General features: G+C 38.7%; 1 protein-coding gene across 2 annotated transcripts in view; it reads right to left on the reverse strand.

The window, feature by feature from the left end:
* The window catches only part of LOC145690857 (uncharacterized), a 109,487-nt gene that overhangs the window by 61,026 nt on the left and 30,858 nt on the right, over positions 1–17,603 (reverse strand). For both annotated transcript variants that reach the window (XM_081766222.1, XM_081766223.1), the window contains exon 4: positions 9,959–10,175. In XM_081766222.1, coding sequence (XP_081622348.1) covers positions 9,959–10,175 — 217 coding nt within the window. The remainder of the gene's footprint in view (positions 1–9,958; positions 10,176–17,603) is intronic.

A 17,603-nucleotide genomic window follows, 5' to 3' on the forward strand; every position in this document is an offset into this window, starting at 1 on the left:
TAATGATATGTTGAATTCCTCTTGTTAAAAATTCAGAAAACTTGAGGATTGGGTAACCCGTGATGGTGGTTATATAAAACTTAACTGTAGAATTTCAAGAATATACAGAACCAAAAGCTCTAGATGTGCAGCCTTTAAGTGTATCATATAAATCTAAGTATTTCTCTTATGTTTTAATTTTATTTTGTTTCAAAAAGAGGGTATGGAATATTTTGAAGTAAAAATACTACATAGAATTTTGCTAGTTATTTGTGTATTTTTTTAAAAGAAGTGTTTACTTTTACGGTTGGCTGGTTTACTCGAGCTGTTTTTTTTCCACATATCAAACCATCTGCATTAGTTTTATTTCTTTTTCACCTTTTAATCAAGGTGCCCCATGTTCAATTCTCGATCGAACCACAACCCTTCTTTCATGAGTAAACCAAGTAGCGGTTCGGATGTCACTTTAAGCGAAAGTATTCTTGATAACCTCGGTATTACGTAAGGATGTTAAGTCTAAACATACGAAACGAAACCAAATTGTATATTTCTGCATGCCTGAATGCCTGCTGTTTTATAAAGAAGCTAAGGTTGCTTAAATATATTGATAGAAATTGGCAAAATTTATCGATTGCCTACGTAGCTTCCAACATTAGCTTGGATTGGACTTTCAATGATATCTATATACTAAATTTGTAATTTAATACCTCAGTTTTAGCGTACTGATTATGATACGTTGACCTTTAAATTTTACATGCAAAGCAATAACAGGATTTTCCAGTTGTTTTACATTTAAAGTAATGACGGGATTTTCCCTATGGCTAGGGCGGAGGTTTCTCAATTTAAGAAATTTACTGACCGGACTTCTTTAAGCTTATGGGACCTCTTCCAGCATAACCCCGTTGTTGCATAATAACACCAAGGTGAAACAAACTTATTTTTGTGAATATGTAATATAAATACATAGAGCAAAATATCTAAACCAAAAACTCTGGTTTAAACCAAAAAAAAAAAAAAAAAACGTTTAAACTTCCCCAAAAAAATGGGTTTTTGACATTTTCAAAAACAACCATGGTTCTTGCCAACCCTGCTTACTTTTGTATATAGGAGGTTAAAAAATTCTTATTATATACATTGGTTAATTCTTTGGAATTCATAACGTAAATATGTTGAAGAAAAATTGTTTGAAATATTTTTTCGAAATTCATGGTTCATTTTCGAGGTTTTATATTATTATCGGCATCAACCACTAATTGACTTTTTGTGTTATAGAGAAGCGAAACAGTCTGCTTTATCAATTTAAAGCAGAATTTTGAAAAAAGACCAAAATTTCCCAAGCAAAAAAGCAAAGCAGAAAAAAACGAGTTTTTTTCCAAAAAAGCCGGTTTTTTCCGAGCCCTTGCATCTCTACTTGGGAATTTAAAAAATTATACTCCTCACTTAAACATCAACATCCCAACATTAAAATTGGATTTCCTAAACTTTTTGCACGCTACGTCCTAAGTGGTGTGTATTAGCAGGTTTTGCTGGGACACATTCCGTGTGCGTGTGTACAATACATCAAAACGTTATTCTCCTACTGCATGCATGTCAATATAGAAGAGATATCAAGACTTATCTGTCATCTGGTTTGTTCTGTGTACAGTCGGGACTGCATGCTGAGGCATTGCTCCGGGTGTCCCTCCAGCGAAAATTTGAGTCAGCTTCTGACTGCAAAATTCGAGGATTTTGATCCTGGGGAGGAAGTAACATATTACCAGTGGGTATCAACGGACAGAACAGAATTGGTGAAAAGTACTGTCACTCTGGACGAGTATGTGACAATTTTGATACGAAAGCTTGAAAAGCTTGTGCCACATTCATTTATTTCCAAAGCACAGTCACATTTTTTAAAGGACAGAAAGAAAAATCTTAAGCCAGAGACAGCCGCCGTTCTGATGAACTTCAGTGAAAATTATTCCTACATAATTCAAGACGAAGTTCACAAGTATCACTGGTCTACTGATTCCTGCACCCTACACCCAGCAGTACTATATACACGTCTTCCTGGATCTGCAGACCTGACTGTTTCTAGTTTGTGTGTGATATCAGATGACTTGGAACACGATGTCGCATTTGTTTATGAGACAGAAACAAATAACTTCTTTTCTGAAAGAGCAATTTCCATATGTCAAAAATGTAAATTACTTTAGTGATGGATGCGCTGCGCATTACAAGAATTGTAGAAACTTTATGAACTTGTGTTACGATTATGAGAATTTCTCCTTAAGTGCATCATGGTCATATTTTGCTACCAGCCATGGTAAGTCCCCATGTGATGGTATTGGTGGGACAATTAAACGTCTGCTTACTAAAGAAAGCGTTCAAAGATGTTCTGATTTTTTAAATACGCCAGAAAAAGTTTTTACCTTCTGTAGATCTCGCATTGAACATATAAATTTCAGATTGCTGAAAAAAGAAACTCTCATAGATACACGTAAAATCTACAAAATCGTTTTTCTGGTGCAAAAACAATTCCTGGAACACGATCATATCATCAGTTCTTTCCTCTGAGCCAAACCTCGATTGGGACAAAGCGAATCAATGCTGATCCAGATTTCAGTTCCATTTTTCATTTTACTGAAGAGAAGACATCTTCTCAAATGAACATCGCGGACATCATCACTAATTCGTATCTTGCATGTGTTTACGATAACCATTGTTTTTTTGGGTTAGCATTAGGTAAAGATAAAGAGGAAAATGATGATGAATTCAAGTTTATGCACCCTTTTGGACCGGATCCATCCTTTTATTGGCCTTCTGCAGGAAAAGACGACGTGTGCCATGTTCCGATATCCAATATTATTTGTTCTGTGTGCGCCCCGTTTACTAAAGATACTGGAAGAGTATATTATTTCTCAGATAAGGAGGTTCAGTTTGTGGAGAAACAATACAGGCTGCGTTTTGCTTAAATGAAGTACCAAGTTCCTTCATTCTCAAATAGTGAAATCCAATCACTGTGATTTGCATATGTTGGAGTAAAAAATTGATTGCATTCACAAGGAGTTTTGCATATTTCTTTGGTTACAAATTTTCAATTTAATGTAGTGGAAAAGTTCAATCATATTTTTTTTTTTTTTTTTTTTTTTTTTCGTTTCGAAGACTAAAACGTAACTGTCGTAAATGTTGATAAAAAGAAGTACGAAATTGAGTTTTGTTTTGTACTTTGTATTGGTCCTGTTGAAACTATTTGTAAATTACGTTTATGAAAGTACGTCTTCTTAATCGAAAAATAATCTGGTACTCCGCCCCCCCCCCCCCCTCGGACTGTCATATAACCTTCATTTCTACTTTATTTGAAAGATAATGGACTGTAGATTTGGAAAATTAATTCAATTTTAACATTAAAATCACTTTGATTATATTAATAGTTCAGCAAACATTGTTTTCTATAAAGCTTCGAAAGTGAATGTTTCTAACCTGGTTATCTCGCTTCTCTGAACCCCCACACATTTCAACACAAACAACACGTATACTTAGTGATTAGTTGAGACCTGTGTGAGTAAATCAATCAATAATGTGCCAATACCTTGCTTGCATCAATGGCAATAACACTTTACAGATGACACGAAAAGCTGGCGCGTTGGCCTTGAAGGGTTAAACGAGAATTACTAACCGAAGCATTCAAAAAAACACTAATTTTATTTTACAGTCTCTTAGAACATACCTTAAGGTTCAATTTAAAAAAAAAAAAAAAGAGCGCCAAGGTAAATTGGTCCGCCTTACAGCGATAATGCGCATTATGTAAAATTACAAATTTACACAAAAAAGAACTATTTTGAAGTGCTTTAAAAAAAACTCTACAGATTTATATAAACTTCGGGTAGAAATTTCCAAGTGATACATTGCTTAGATACTGAGATATGAATTTTTGTATTAAGCTCTACGAAATATTAGATGGCCTCGAAAACGACCGGGATGCCTGAAATTCTGGAAACTTTGGTCTCGTATTTCTTACAAACTATTAGGATTTCGGAAGAAAAATTTTACAGGTCTTCATACCTTAGTAGTGTTAACAAGTACACTAAGTTCCATTAAAATCTGAATCGATGGGTGACATTTCGGATTTTTTCTGGGTGATTTGACGTGGAATGAGCCTGTAACAAGTGTTAACTTGTTCTCTCAAGTAGTTTGTGTGCAGACATTGTTGCAGTGAGACGTCTTGCGTGTTAGTTGTGAAAATGGATAAACTGAATATCGTGCAGTAATCAAATTTTTCGTTTTAAATGGATTAATCCCTACGGAAATTCATCCGAAGTTGACAAAGGTTTATGGGGACTCTGCTCCTTCCATGTCAACCGTTAAAAAGTGGGTAGCTGAATTTAAACGTGGTCGCACATCCTCGAAGATGACACACGTGAAGGAAGGCCGAAAACCGCAATCACGCCGGAAACAATCGAAAAAGTGCATGACGTCGTGTTAGACAGGCAAGTGAAGGTGAGTGAGATAGCTGAGAGTGTGAGGATATCGGGGGAACGGGTGCGAAAACATCTTGCACAAAGAACTAGGGATGTGAAAGCTCTGCGCAAGATGGGTGCCACATTTGCTGCCTGCCGACAAAAGCAAATGCGAAAATGATTTTCGCAGCAACCTTTGGACCGATTCAAGAGGGATCCGACAATTTTGTGCGGCGATTTGTGACAGTGGATGAGAGATGGGTTCACCACTACACGCCAGACATGAAACAGCAGTCCAAGCAGTGGGTGGAAGCCGGTGGTGCAGCGCTGAAGAAAGCGAAGACGATCGTATCGGCCGGAAAGGTCATGGCCAGTGTGTTTTGGGACGCGAAAGGTATACTGTTAATTGATTACCTTGCAAAAGGGAGAACAATTACGGGCAAATATTACTCCAACCTTCTTGACCAGCTGGATGCCAAAATTCGCGAGAAGAGGCCTGGCTTGAACAAGAAAATCACCTTTCACCAGGACAACGCACATGTGCACAAGGGTGCGTTGGCGATGGGAAAACTGCGGGATTTGGGAACGATTTGCTCGGCTATTCCCCAAATCTCGTGATTTGGCACCATGGGACTTTTATCTGTTCCTAAACTTGAAGAAATTTCTTTCTGGGAAGCGCTTCACATCGAATGAAGAAGTTGGGGGGGGGGGAGGGAGGTCGTGGATGACTATTTTCACAACCTTCCAGACTCACTTCCGGGAAGGAATACTGATGTTGGAGAAACGCTGGACCAAGTGTATTGAAGTTAACGGAGATTATGTCGAAAAATAAAATCATTTTTGAACTGAAATTCGCAGTCGTTCATTGTCAGACCGAGAACTTTTCACCCCGCCCTCGTATATCTACTAGAACTTAAAAGGGTTAATAACAAAATAACGCATGCGTGTGTATGCGTCTGCCAGCGCTTTTCACACATAAAGGAGTAGCCTAGAGCCACCAAATTTCGCACACAAAAAGATCTTTAGATCTAAACGCTTACGAAGACTTTTCTTTCAATTTTCGGCAATGGGGGAATTACAGAGGGTCAAATTATATGCATGAAAGATCATAAATACTTGGGACGCTCAATATTAATCTCAAATTCATAGTTTTCGGGGTCGCTAAGATGAATAGTAACAATCCAAACACCATTCAAGTCCAAATTCAGACCTTACTGTCATGAGGGGTTTGGGAGAAGATAGAAAAATAACACGTCCAAAATGACCGACATTCGTGTCAAATCCTTATTTTTTTGTAGTCACTGAGATGAGTACTAACAGTCCCGACGTCGTTCAATTCCAACTTTACACTCCATCGTCATAAGGGGTTTGAAGGGGGGAGGGGGTCGAAAAGTAGCATGTCAAAAATTACCAATTTTAGTGTCAATTTCATAATTTTCGAGATCGTTGAGATGAACATTGTTCGCTAGTAGTCTACTATGCCACGCTTAGTTGCTTGCATGGAGAGCATGCCCGCGACCGTTCGGTCTATTTAATGGACGGGTTCCGCAAGAATGTAATGCACCCCGCCCGTAGTTCCTCAATACGCTATGTATTCTCGTGCACGAAGTGCACCGTCAGAATTTGTCCCTTAATTCTGACTCGCCGAAGCGATGTAATCCCCATTCTCTGAGGGAGTTGGATACGCCCACTGCGCGGCCAGACCGGAGTCCTGAGTGCCTACCAGTAGACCTACTGGTTGAGGCAGACTGCTAGCGAGTCAGTCCTACCATGCTCTGCAGGCATGGCGCCCGAGCGTTTCAAGGCAAGCTCACCTCCCCCACACGCTCACCGTTACCCAGATTCCTGGGATTAGCTCCCGCATGGTACCGAATCCCACGGTATGACCACAGCCCGGCAGAGTCCAACCCAAATCCGGGGCCCCAGGCAATGCCCGAGAGGGCTTGTTCAATCCCGGCCCTGCCTACCTCTATCGTTCAACTGGCAACCACCTTGTCATGTAGAGGTACCATGCACACGTCGAGATACTCCCGTATCTCATCGCGGACCCAATGGTACGTGTTAAGTCACCATTTGAGTTTGGTGCCGGCCCATGTCCCACAGAGTTTCCTCCCTTTAGCAGGATCAGAACCGTTACCCATATTCCTGGGATTGGCCCCTCCCCCACCTCCGTTTGGTCCCCCCACAGGCAGGAATCCAACACTCCTCCCCCCCGGTAGGGTCAAAGTTGAGATGAAAAGTAACACTCCCGAGGCCGTTCAGGTTTAACTTTAGCCCCATCGTTATGGGAAGGGAGGGGGGAGTACGGACGAGTGAAAAATAACACGTCTGAAATGACCTCATTATCAAAATCATAGTCTTCGGATTGCTGAGAGAAATGTTAGCACTCTCGACACAGTTCAAGTCCAACTTTAACCCCTATCGTCATGGGAGTAACAAAGAACATGTCAAAAATGCAAGATATTGGTGTCTCATCTATAGTTTTCGAGATAGCTAAGATGACTGGTGACAGTCGCAATAACATTTAAGCCCAAATTTAGGCAACGAGGGAAATAGAAGTTGCTCTAAAACTGATAGACGTTGCTATTCGTTATTTAGTTAATTCACTCATTTCTTTACCTTCAAATATGACTCACTGCATAAACCTTATCTTCCTCGTGAGTAGTATTGATATTTCAGTTAGTTATAAAATAATACTGAATTATTCAAAAACAATGGTGCAAAACTAAAGCGTGCTTATTTTGTGCTAAAAGGACACACAAAAGCAAATTAATTGAGAAAAAAAAGGAGCAATGATTAACCTTCAAAGCCGGCCAAGGATTTTAACGAAATCGTACTCTTATGTCAGGGGTCCTAGTGACCTCCCTAATTATCACAGAAACATGATTCATACATTGTTAGAAAACGTATGGATCACAGATTCCAAAGAAGTAACAATTCTCTCTTTATTCGTAGAGAAAGAAGTGAAAAAATCCGGAAAAAAATACAAAAAAAAATAGAATTTGGGAGGCCCTGGCAACCCTTAAAATGAAACTACACTGACAAAATGAACTCATGTGTAGGCAATACATTTGTGACAATAATATGCAAAAATGGTTGTCATTGCTGCAATACAATGTGAGATAAAAATTCAGAGCCAAATTCTTAATAAAAACGCCGTTTATATTATTTTCGAAGGGCGGTTGAAGACCTTCACGTTGTCAGCCCTGGTGACCTCCCCCCACCCCCACCCCCAATTATCACTGAATAATGATTCATACATCGTTGGAAAGCTTATGGATCACAGATTGCAAAGAAGTAACACTTGTGCAATTCCCGCTTTATTCTTAGAAGAAAAAAAAACGAAAAATTAGAAATTGTAAAAAACTAAAAATGGCTAAAAAATTGGTAAACTTGGCCCATCAACTATTCCACACATATTACCAACAAGTAGTACTTTTGCAGGATATTGGCGTGTAGCGGACTACTTCATTGTTTTGCATACCAATTTTTATGAATTTAACCCCAAGAAGGAAGGGGGATGTCCTCCAAAAAAAAAAAAAAAAATTCTAACCTCCCCGCCATGGTCGCCTTACATACATAAAATGCATATCCGTGGAAAGCTTCTTTCTTTCCAAATACATTGATACCAAAATTATCTTCGTGCGTTAATTAGGGGCTGAGCTATGAAGGTTTAAAAACCATGACGCTGGGTGCGTCAATAGGCGTTTATAGGTTAAGTTTTTGTGGATATGAGCACATCGTCAGCACGGCATATATCAAACCGACAATTCAGCTCTTACCAGATGCATCCCAACTCATTATCAATCCTCGGTTATCTGTTCCATTAACTAGTGATGCGTTGCCTCAAACCTTCTAGGTCTCGTGGTTTGTAGGGCATTCAGTTTTTTATTATTAGCTCATGTTGTCGATTTTCTTGGACTCCTTTCGAATGCATCTCGGACCCTATCCGCTGGTTTCCTCGATCAGGATGTCTACTCAAATTCCAAAATGAAATTTCGTGACATTTTCTTTACCAAACCATAAAATTTCCTAACATTCTGAAGAGCGAATTTAAGTGTAAATTAGGCCGAATTTTCATGCATGCGATAGAAGAATGCGTTACTTGCGATTTAGTAGCGTCTAAAGCCGACCATAGACATCTTTGGTGGTGAATTTTGACGTTTTATAATAAAAGTTTCCAGTCTGTGCTTATATTTGTACAGATAGAAAAATTCGGACCCAAAAGCTAAATTTCGTGACCGATAGACACCCTGTCAATGTTGCTGTTCGATCAGGACTTTTCATCGAGCACAAATATTAAGCAGATTCAAACTTGTTACCAGTGTGAAATCATGGTTCCCACAGATTTTTGTAAACTTGTTTTCCCTGACTTTCCGAAGTCATGAGAATATCCCATAGAGAGTGAAGCAAAGAAAACCTGAAGAGGTCGGTCATAAAGTACTTTGACGAGAGACGCTTACTGCACCAAAGATGTCAGGTCAAGAATTGCCACTGCCAAAGAAGCATTTAACAAGAAAGAAAAAATAATTAAAAAAAAAAAAACTTAATTAGCAGACTTAACACTAGACTACGGAAGAAACTAGTTAAGTGCTATACATGGAGCATTGAACTGCATGGTTTGAAGACTTTGACATCACAGAAGTTAGAAAAGAAATATTTAAGAGAGCTTCGAAATGTGGTGTTGGAGGAAGAAGGTGAAGATAAAATGGACAGACTCAGAGAAACAAGTGTTAAAACAGGTAGGATTTCTAGGCACCATCCTCCGTAGGAAAGCTAATTGGATTAGACATATCTTGTCTTCTCCATACCGCTACAGAGGAAAAGATGGAAGGAAAGCAAGGAATAGGAAGAAGGACATAACTAATCGATGATTTGAAAAAAACAGAAGAAAATACTACAGAGTTAAAAGAGGAAACTGAAGATCGAGAAACGTGAGAAAAACATTTCCACGCCCAAAACCTCGTTAGTTCCAGGACCTGTCAACAGGCAGAATACTTAATATTAAGGTTCAGAATTGTGGCACTCATTTCGCACACTTTGAGTGACAACAAAAATCAACGCTCCACAATCGCCGCCCGTTTGCTTCCACGACATCGCTGAACACATGGTCACAAATAGCGTTTTCTGTATCGCATTGTCACCTTTGGATTCCTCAGCTCACTCCGGTATTACTTGATTTACAACACGTCCGCCATTCCATTTGACATTTCGAACTTGCATTCAAAATGGTGATCATAGACGCCCTTCACCCTATAGTTGCACCCCCTCTCCCCTCCTCATACTCATCTCCTCCCATTAACAATGTCAAATCTTCCTCTCAGGTTTAAGAAAGAACAAAAAAATCTTTTGACTTCCCCTGCATTTTTATTGCTGAACAAAAACTTTACAATATATATCCTAAACGTCTGTGCTTCCACTGTTGTTGGTGATATGTATATTGAGCAGTACCAAGATGTTTTTCTTTGCCAGTGAAAATATTTTATCACATAGACATTTAGAGGTAGTGACCCTGCCCTAGAAGATGGAATACTCATGCTTACCTCCAATAATGAAAAGCAGAATTTGCAGGGCAGTATAGAGCTTGAGGCGTAGACTACACCACAATGGCAGCGATGGATCTTTTGCTTGGAATCCCCGGGCGACTGCTGGGTCGATCACGGGGTAATCATCAGGTCCCACCATTTCAACACCCCAATGCGGATTATCTCGTAAAAGGAGCTTCAGATTTTTCAGTGTTTTTCTAGTGATTAGCTGACCCTAGAAAGAAAAATACTTGTTATTAAAACTTAGTTTACTGCGAACATCACAAAATCAAAATAATTCACGATACGATTTAAGTGTTATTTAAAAAGTTCAAATTATATTCAAATTAATATCAATAGAGTGATACACAGTTATATAAATTATTATAAAAAATTGAAAAATGAAATTGCTCGCAATATCAGTGAGAAATACAGAAGGTCGTGTCACTTGTTGTTCCTTTTTTTAAAGGCCACAACTGTCTACAAACAAGATTACATACTATCTCTACATAAAATACCTACAAATATGACCCGAATTTTCAATAGAAAAAAGGAAAAGCATTTTATAAATTAAACTATAATTGAAATAAAATTACCGCAAAATCGTGACCAAACATTGATTTTTCGCACCAGCAAGTTACTGAAATTTACGTCAACGAAGCTCTTTTCTTCTTGATCTCGGCCGGTTCGGTATCAATGGGTAGCTCCTTTATATTACTTTCCCGTTTCAGACGTATCCTCTGTCGCTCCAGGTCTCTGATTAGCTGTGTATCTTTTTTTTTTTTTTTTTTGTATATATATATATATATATATATATATATATATATATTTACATCAGCTAATGCTTCTGGCAACAAATACTATTCGAAGCTTTCTTGCACCCACTGGAAAACGTGAAGTATATTAATATTTATTTGCATATATTGTTATTGGAGACTGTTCCCATAATGCCCACCGACTTCGATTTTACAAAATTTGAGAAATAAATTTCACTTTTTATTTAGTGGTCAATTTGAAGGCATTTTGTTATACTAACATTAAGAAACCCATATACATCATATTACGAATCAATCATTATGGAACAATCTCATGTGTGACACGCAGCAGTGGTACCAATCTTTGAAAGTTTCATTTACAACTTTTTTCTTTTTTCTTTTTTAACTGATTTTGTGAGTAATGGTGCATTCAGTATAAAGGTACAACAAGATATTCTCTTTCTCTCTCTCTGTCCCTGTGTGTGTGTGTGTGTGTGTGTGTTTGTTTCTAGTTTCCGGCGTAAGCGTGTGGATACTACCAGGTATACTTTCGTGTGTACAAATGCTAGTGTGTGTGTGTGTGGCGCGGGTATATGAACTATTAATTGGGATCGCGTAGTAGAACTTATCAATATTAGTACGTACATACAAACGGCTGTTACTTCACACGATAACTTTGGACGAATGTGAATTTTTAAATTCTGCTTTTTGCAATAAATAAGTAGAGTGATTCCTCTCGAGGGAGTTCCCCTAAATGGTAGCCCCTACCATGTCCAATTAAATCACAAATTGCCGCAATCGTTTGTACATTGTTTGTACAGAAATGTACAGGCCAAATTTTCGTTTGTACACTATTAGGGGCGCCGCCAGAACGAAAACAAATTGGAGCTGTTTAACTGGTACCCCCCCCCCCGACCAACATGTTCTATTCAATCACTAATTATAGCAATTGTTTGTACTTCGTTTGTACAGAAATGTGCACCCGAAATTTTCGTTTGTACATAATTAAGGGCGCCGCCAGAACAGAAAAAATGGGGGCTGTCTAAGTTGTAGCCCCCCCCCCCAAAAACCAATTCAATCACAAGTTGTCGCATTCGTTTGTGCATCGTTTGTACCGAAATGTGCAGGCGAAATGTTTGTTTGAACAAACTTAGGGGCGTCGCCAGAACGAAAACAAAGTGGGGAGCTGTCTGAGTGGTAGCTCCCCCCACGATGTCCAATTGAATCACAAAGTATCGCAATCGTTTGTACATTGTTTGTACAGAAATGTGCAGGCCAAATTTTCGTTTGTACACTATTAGGGGCGACGCCAGAACGAAAACAAATTGGGGGCTGTCTAAGTGGTAGCCCCCGACCATGTCCTATTCAATCACAAATTGTCGCAATCGTTTGTACTTCGTTTGTACAGAAATGTGCACGCGAAATTTTCGTTTGTACATAATTAAGGGCGCCGCCAGAACAGAAAAAAATGGGGGCTGTCGAAGTGGTAGCCCCCCCACCATGTCCAATTGAATCACAAATTGTCACAATCGTTTGTACTTCGTTTGTACAGAAATGTGCAGGCAAAATGTATGTTCGTACACAATTAGGGGCGCCGCTAGAACGAAAACAAAGTGGGGGACTGTCTAACTGGTAGCCCCCCACCAACATGTTCTATTCTATCACAAATTATCGCAATCGTTTCTACTTCGTGTGTACAGAAATGTGCAGGCAAAAGTTTCGTTTGTACACAATTAGGAGCGCCGACAGAACAGAAAAAAGGGGGCTGTCTAAGTGGTAGCCCCCCCCCACCATGTCCAATTCAATCGCAAATTATCGCAATCGTTTGTACTTCGTTTGTACAGAAACGGGCAGGCGAAATGTTTGTTTGTTCACAATTAGGGGCGCCGCCAGAACGAAAACTAAGTGGGGTGATTTCAAAGTAATACCTCCCCACCATGTCCAATTGAATCACAAATTGTCGGAATCGTTTGTACTTCGTTTGTACAGAAACGAGCAGGCGAAATGTTTGTTTGTACACAATTAGGGGCGCCGCCAGAACGAAAACTAAGTGGGGCTGTCTAAGTGGTAGCCCCCGACCATGTCCAATTCAATCACAAATTGTCGCAATCGTTTGTACGTCGTTTTTACAGAAATGTTCAGGCAAAATTTTCGTTTGTACACAATTAGGGGCGCCGCCAGAACGAAAACAAACTGGGGGCTCTCTAAGTGATAGCTTCCCACCAACATGTCCAATTGAATCACAAATTTTCGTAATCGTTTGTACATCGTTTGTACAGAAATATGCATGCGTAATTTTCGTTTGTACACAATTAATGGCGCCGCCGGAACGAAAACAAAGTGGGGCTGTCTAAATGGTAGCCCCCACCATATCCAATTCAATCACAAATTATATCAATCGCTTGTACATCATTTGCACAGAAATGTGCAGGCGAAATTTTCGTTTGTACTCTATTAGGGGCGGCGCCAGAACGAAAACAATGTGAGGGTTTGTATAAATGGTAGAAGCATTAAAAAATGTGTCACATTTATGGAGTATTTTTCTGACAGGACTTTGTTCACACTATTGTGTGGTTTGGTTTGTTCACACTATCGTGTGATTCACTATATTGATCTTATCCTAACGATGATGGAATTAAATGTTTTTTTTGTTTTTTTATATTTATATTTATACTTACAATCATTATTGCTGAGTTAGTTTTTCACTCCTCGGCTCTTATTATTAAACTTATTCATTATTTCTTACGTGAACTGAATCCTTATGAGAAAAATGTATTTTTTTCTTTCTATCTTGCGCAGAAACCGTTATTCTCATCTCGTACAGGAAATTGATAAGTGGAAGATATAACAAATCCACAAAGTAGACTGTTAAAGGGAAAATTATAACACAGTATTTTGTTTTATATGATCATCTTCATTAAACTCATTTTGCAGAAACTATAGAATGCATGGTGAAATATTTTGGTGCATTCAGCATTCTGATTTACGAGTAGAGTTGCTAACTGGCCGGTATTTGCTGTAATTTTGATTAAGGCCGGTGACCGGTACAAACTTCTTATTAGACCCCTTCTGACCGGTATTTTGGAATCTGCAATCCAGAATATAACATTGAACATCGAAATTTTTCAACAGTGCCTTTACAAACACAAATTTCCGTTGTATTATACATTATCGATATTTTTTTAACGTATGGCAGTTTTTTTTTATTTATTTAACATAACAAATTTGATAACACTTATATTTTATTGTAAAAGAATTTTATTCATTTATTGAGAGTAGAAAATGACTTTTTAAAGCAATTTCTTTTGTTTGAAGTGAAGTTTATAGAATAAATTTCATTTTATGAATCAACTATTGTTACATAAAGATTAATATCCAGTATTATTCATTTGTTTCGATAATTTTAAACAACTGGCAATTGCTGGTAAATATAATAACGATCAATACAGTCTTCAGTTTCTCATTTGTACAGAGAATTTTGAGGGTGTGCCGGTAATTTTGTTTTCCTGAGTTGGCAACCTATTTACGAGGTTTTGTTTCAACTCTGCTACGTAGTGGCTCCGTACTGACACTCCGCATGCAAATAAGTATGTAAGGCTACCATACGCCCCGGTTTCTTAAAATTTGTCCCGGTGTGCAGAAATTTTCCTTCTTGTCCTGTTTTTTCTTTATTATTATTATTAATTACATATCAAAATTTCTGAAAAGATAATAAAATCGACTTATTCCTTTTGCTTTCAATTCCGACAATACTATAGGAACAATTTCATTCTAATCTTTATTATTATTGCAATCGCTGCTTCCCCGGATATAACATGCAATGTTTAAATCCTCCTAAGTAGCACTCTTATCACTAAAAGTAAGAATGTATACCCCGAGGTGGCAACAAATTCTTGTGACGTTGCAGACCAGCCCCGAAAACACATTTTTTTTTCTGCTTCAGAAAAACAATTATGCAAATTGCTTTCTTTTAGTTCGCATTTTAGGTTAACAACAATAAATTAGCCTATTGAAATTTTAAAACAACTTCATAAATCTGGATATTTTTCTTTATAGACATGTAGAGCATGTAAAGGTGGTATGCGTAATAATATTGAAAATATAATTTTTGCCTAAATATTGTATGTTCACTGATTGCGTTTATATTGTATAACAGCTTCTAGCTTCTATAATAATTTTTAGCACTGTTGATTAAGTATGGACAGTGGCGTATTTACGATTTTGTTTCGGGAGGGGCTTTGCTAACTTCCGGGGGTGCTTTGCCTGAAAATATGAAAATTCTGCAAGATATTTCATATACTTTACTATAGTAAGTAAGATTTCGGTGGGGGGCTTGAGCCCGGAAGCCCTCCCCCTAAATACGCCACTGAGTATGGACTATATTAATACATTATTTTAAGTTGTATAACTAGTGCGATACTGTAGTAAAATTCGAAAGATAAAATTAATACAAAATGCAATATTTATTACTAATTTGTAAGATGTCCCGTTTTTTCTGTTTTCAAAAAGTATGGTAGCCTTAAAGTATGCTAAACCATACAAAATAAATTGTACTGTAAATAGTACCCCTCTGATAGTGCTCTCAAACGGGTCGGGTTACGGGTCGGGTTGTCGGGTCGGGTCAGTCGGGTTAGCTCGTGTCGGGTCACTCGGGTCGGGTCGTCACATTCTTCACTTATTTTCTATACGGAATACTATAAAGAGCTTTGTTGTGGAATTCAATTCGAAGTTGGTGAATGAATGACAAATGTGACTAATTGAAGGTGAAATAGTAATAAAATTTTAATTTTACCCTATATTAACTAATTGGCATTGTAATTGTAATTAATATTACTACTGACTTTTTTCCTTTCTGCGTTTCTATGTCAAGTTAAATGTCACATTAAGTGAAATTGAAAGGAAATATCTAGTTAACGTCCCACGTTATGCACCAACGCTAAGAGAGACAGTGATGATGAGAAATAATTGAAGTGGTTGAATGAAGAAAGTGGGAGGAAATGGGAGAACACCGAGAAAACCCATGCACATGGGGTTTGTCCACCAGAAAACTTACTTGGTACGAGCTGGAATCAATACCCATGGACCTTCGGATCAAACATCTGCCTTTGGGCAGGACACATTATTATTATTATTATTATTATTATTATTATTATTATTATTATTATTATTATTATTATTATTATAACTTTAAGAGTGCCCAAGAAAGTTCCGCCGCCTTTTCACCAACACCTTCGAACATTGGTATGTAACCTAAGACGTACCTGGAATATCAAAAATCGTCTCCATCAGCCTCGACGACCTTCTGAAAACGTTCTGGAAGGCCATGGATTCCATCGCAGTCGAACTTGGTGGGACGTGAAGTGAAGAAGATATCAAGTGCATATTGAACCTCTACTAGCTGTTTGAATTGGCGTTCTCTAAGGTGATTGTCCAAGGAATGGAACAGGTGGTAATCGGAGGTACAATGTCCGTGGAGTATGGCGGATCCAATAGTGTTTTCCATCCAAGGCGTAGAATGATGTACTGGGTCATTTTAGCCACGTGGGGCTTAGCGTTGCCTTGTAACAAGAGGACCCCTTTGCGATTCAGAACTGCTGGATCCAGACAGTACACAGTGACAGTACACAGTTGCATTGATGATCTGACCAGCTGGTAGCAGTTCCCGATGGACGATACCTCGAGCAGTCCACAAAATGCACAGGAGAACCTTATTCTGGCGTGGTGCTGGCTTGGGCTGTTTTTGAACCGGTTCATGGGATGCTAACCAACAATGACGGCGCCGTGGAGCTTCGTACAGGACCCACTTCCCATCACATGTCAACACCCTGTTCAGAAATTGCTCCTTCCTCAGACGAGACACCAAAGAAACACAGGTGTCTGCTCGCGTTGCTTTCTGGCTCCAAGTCAAATCATGTAGGACCTATCAACCCAACTTGCAGTGCTTCCCAAGTTGATGGTGGTAGTGCAGAATGGTTTCTCCACTTACACTGAAAGGTAGTACCAGTTCCTCACATGTCTGTCTTCGCCTCAATTGCTGCCCGAAGATCTTTATTTTGAACATCTGTTTGTCTTCCGGCACGTGGTGCGTCTTCGAGTGTTTCGTCACCGTCCTTAAACCGTCATACCACTGCACTCTCCGCGTAGTCACGGCACCCTCACCAAAGGCCTGTCATATCTTCCGCTCCGCGGAGCAGCAATTTGAACTCGTACAGCAAACAAGCCCTTATGACGCTCTGTGAAGGCCCCATGTTCACTCAGTCCTTACGCACGTTCACGGTGCATCTGAACAGCCACAACCAAGTAGTATGTTGGATATACTCACTAGTGTTGCTCACGAGACCTGGTTTGGGGCATTCTCGTTTCGAAAATGTGTCGTGAAGGTAGTCTCGTCTGGAAAAGTGCATATGTTTCTATTGAAAGAGCTCTGTCTCATCTCGTACCCTTTCACGAAAATTCTGTCTCGTCTCGTCTCGTCCAACAACTGACCTTCACCTTATATCCATTCGCATTCAACTCACGGTGTGAGGGCCAATTGAACACAGACCTCCACAAAGAGACAGAACTTTCTTGGTCACCTTCAGATTATTATTATTATTATTGCTGGAGTAGTGATTTGACTTTCTCCGCAATAAAATACTTGCTAATTTTATATAACGTTGCAAATATCTTCTAGATAAATTAATCAAGAAAAAATAAAAGGTAATTCCCTACAGAATGATATTTCAGTGCAATTAGTTCCTTATGATTCTATCAGACAGCAACGCTGTTTTTAAATAGAAAAATCGGAATGTTAACGTGATGAAATTGTTGTTTGTTACACAGCAAAAAATATTAAAAGAAGTTCTATATACATTCCTTACTAGAAAATAATGTTGTCTTCAGAACTTTTATTCTTTTAGCCTTCAGAA

The sequence above is a fragment of the Thermobia domestica genome, chromosome 7 (genome assembly GCF_964235325.1).
Source record: "Thermobia domestica chromosome 7, izTheDome1.hap1.1, whole genome shotgun sequence".
Taxonomy (NCBI): Eukaryota; Metazoa; Arthropoda; class Insecta; order Zygentoma; family Lepismatidae; genus Thermobia; species Thermobia domestica.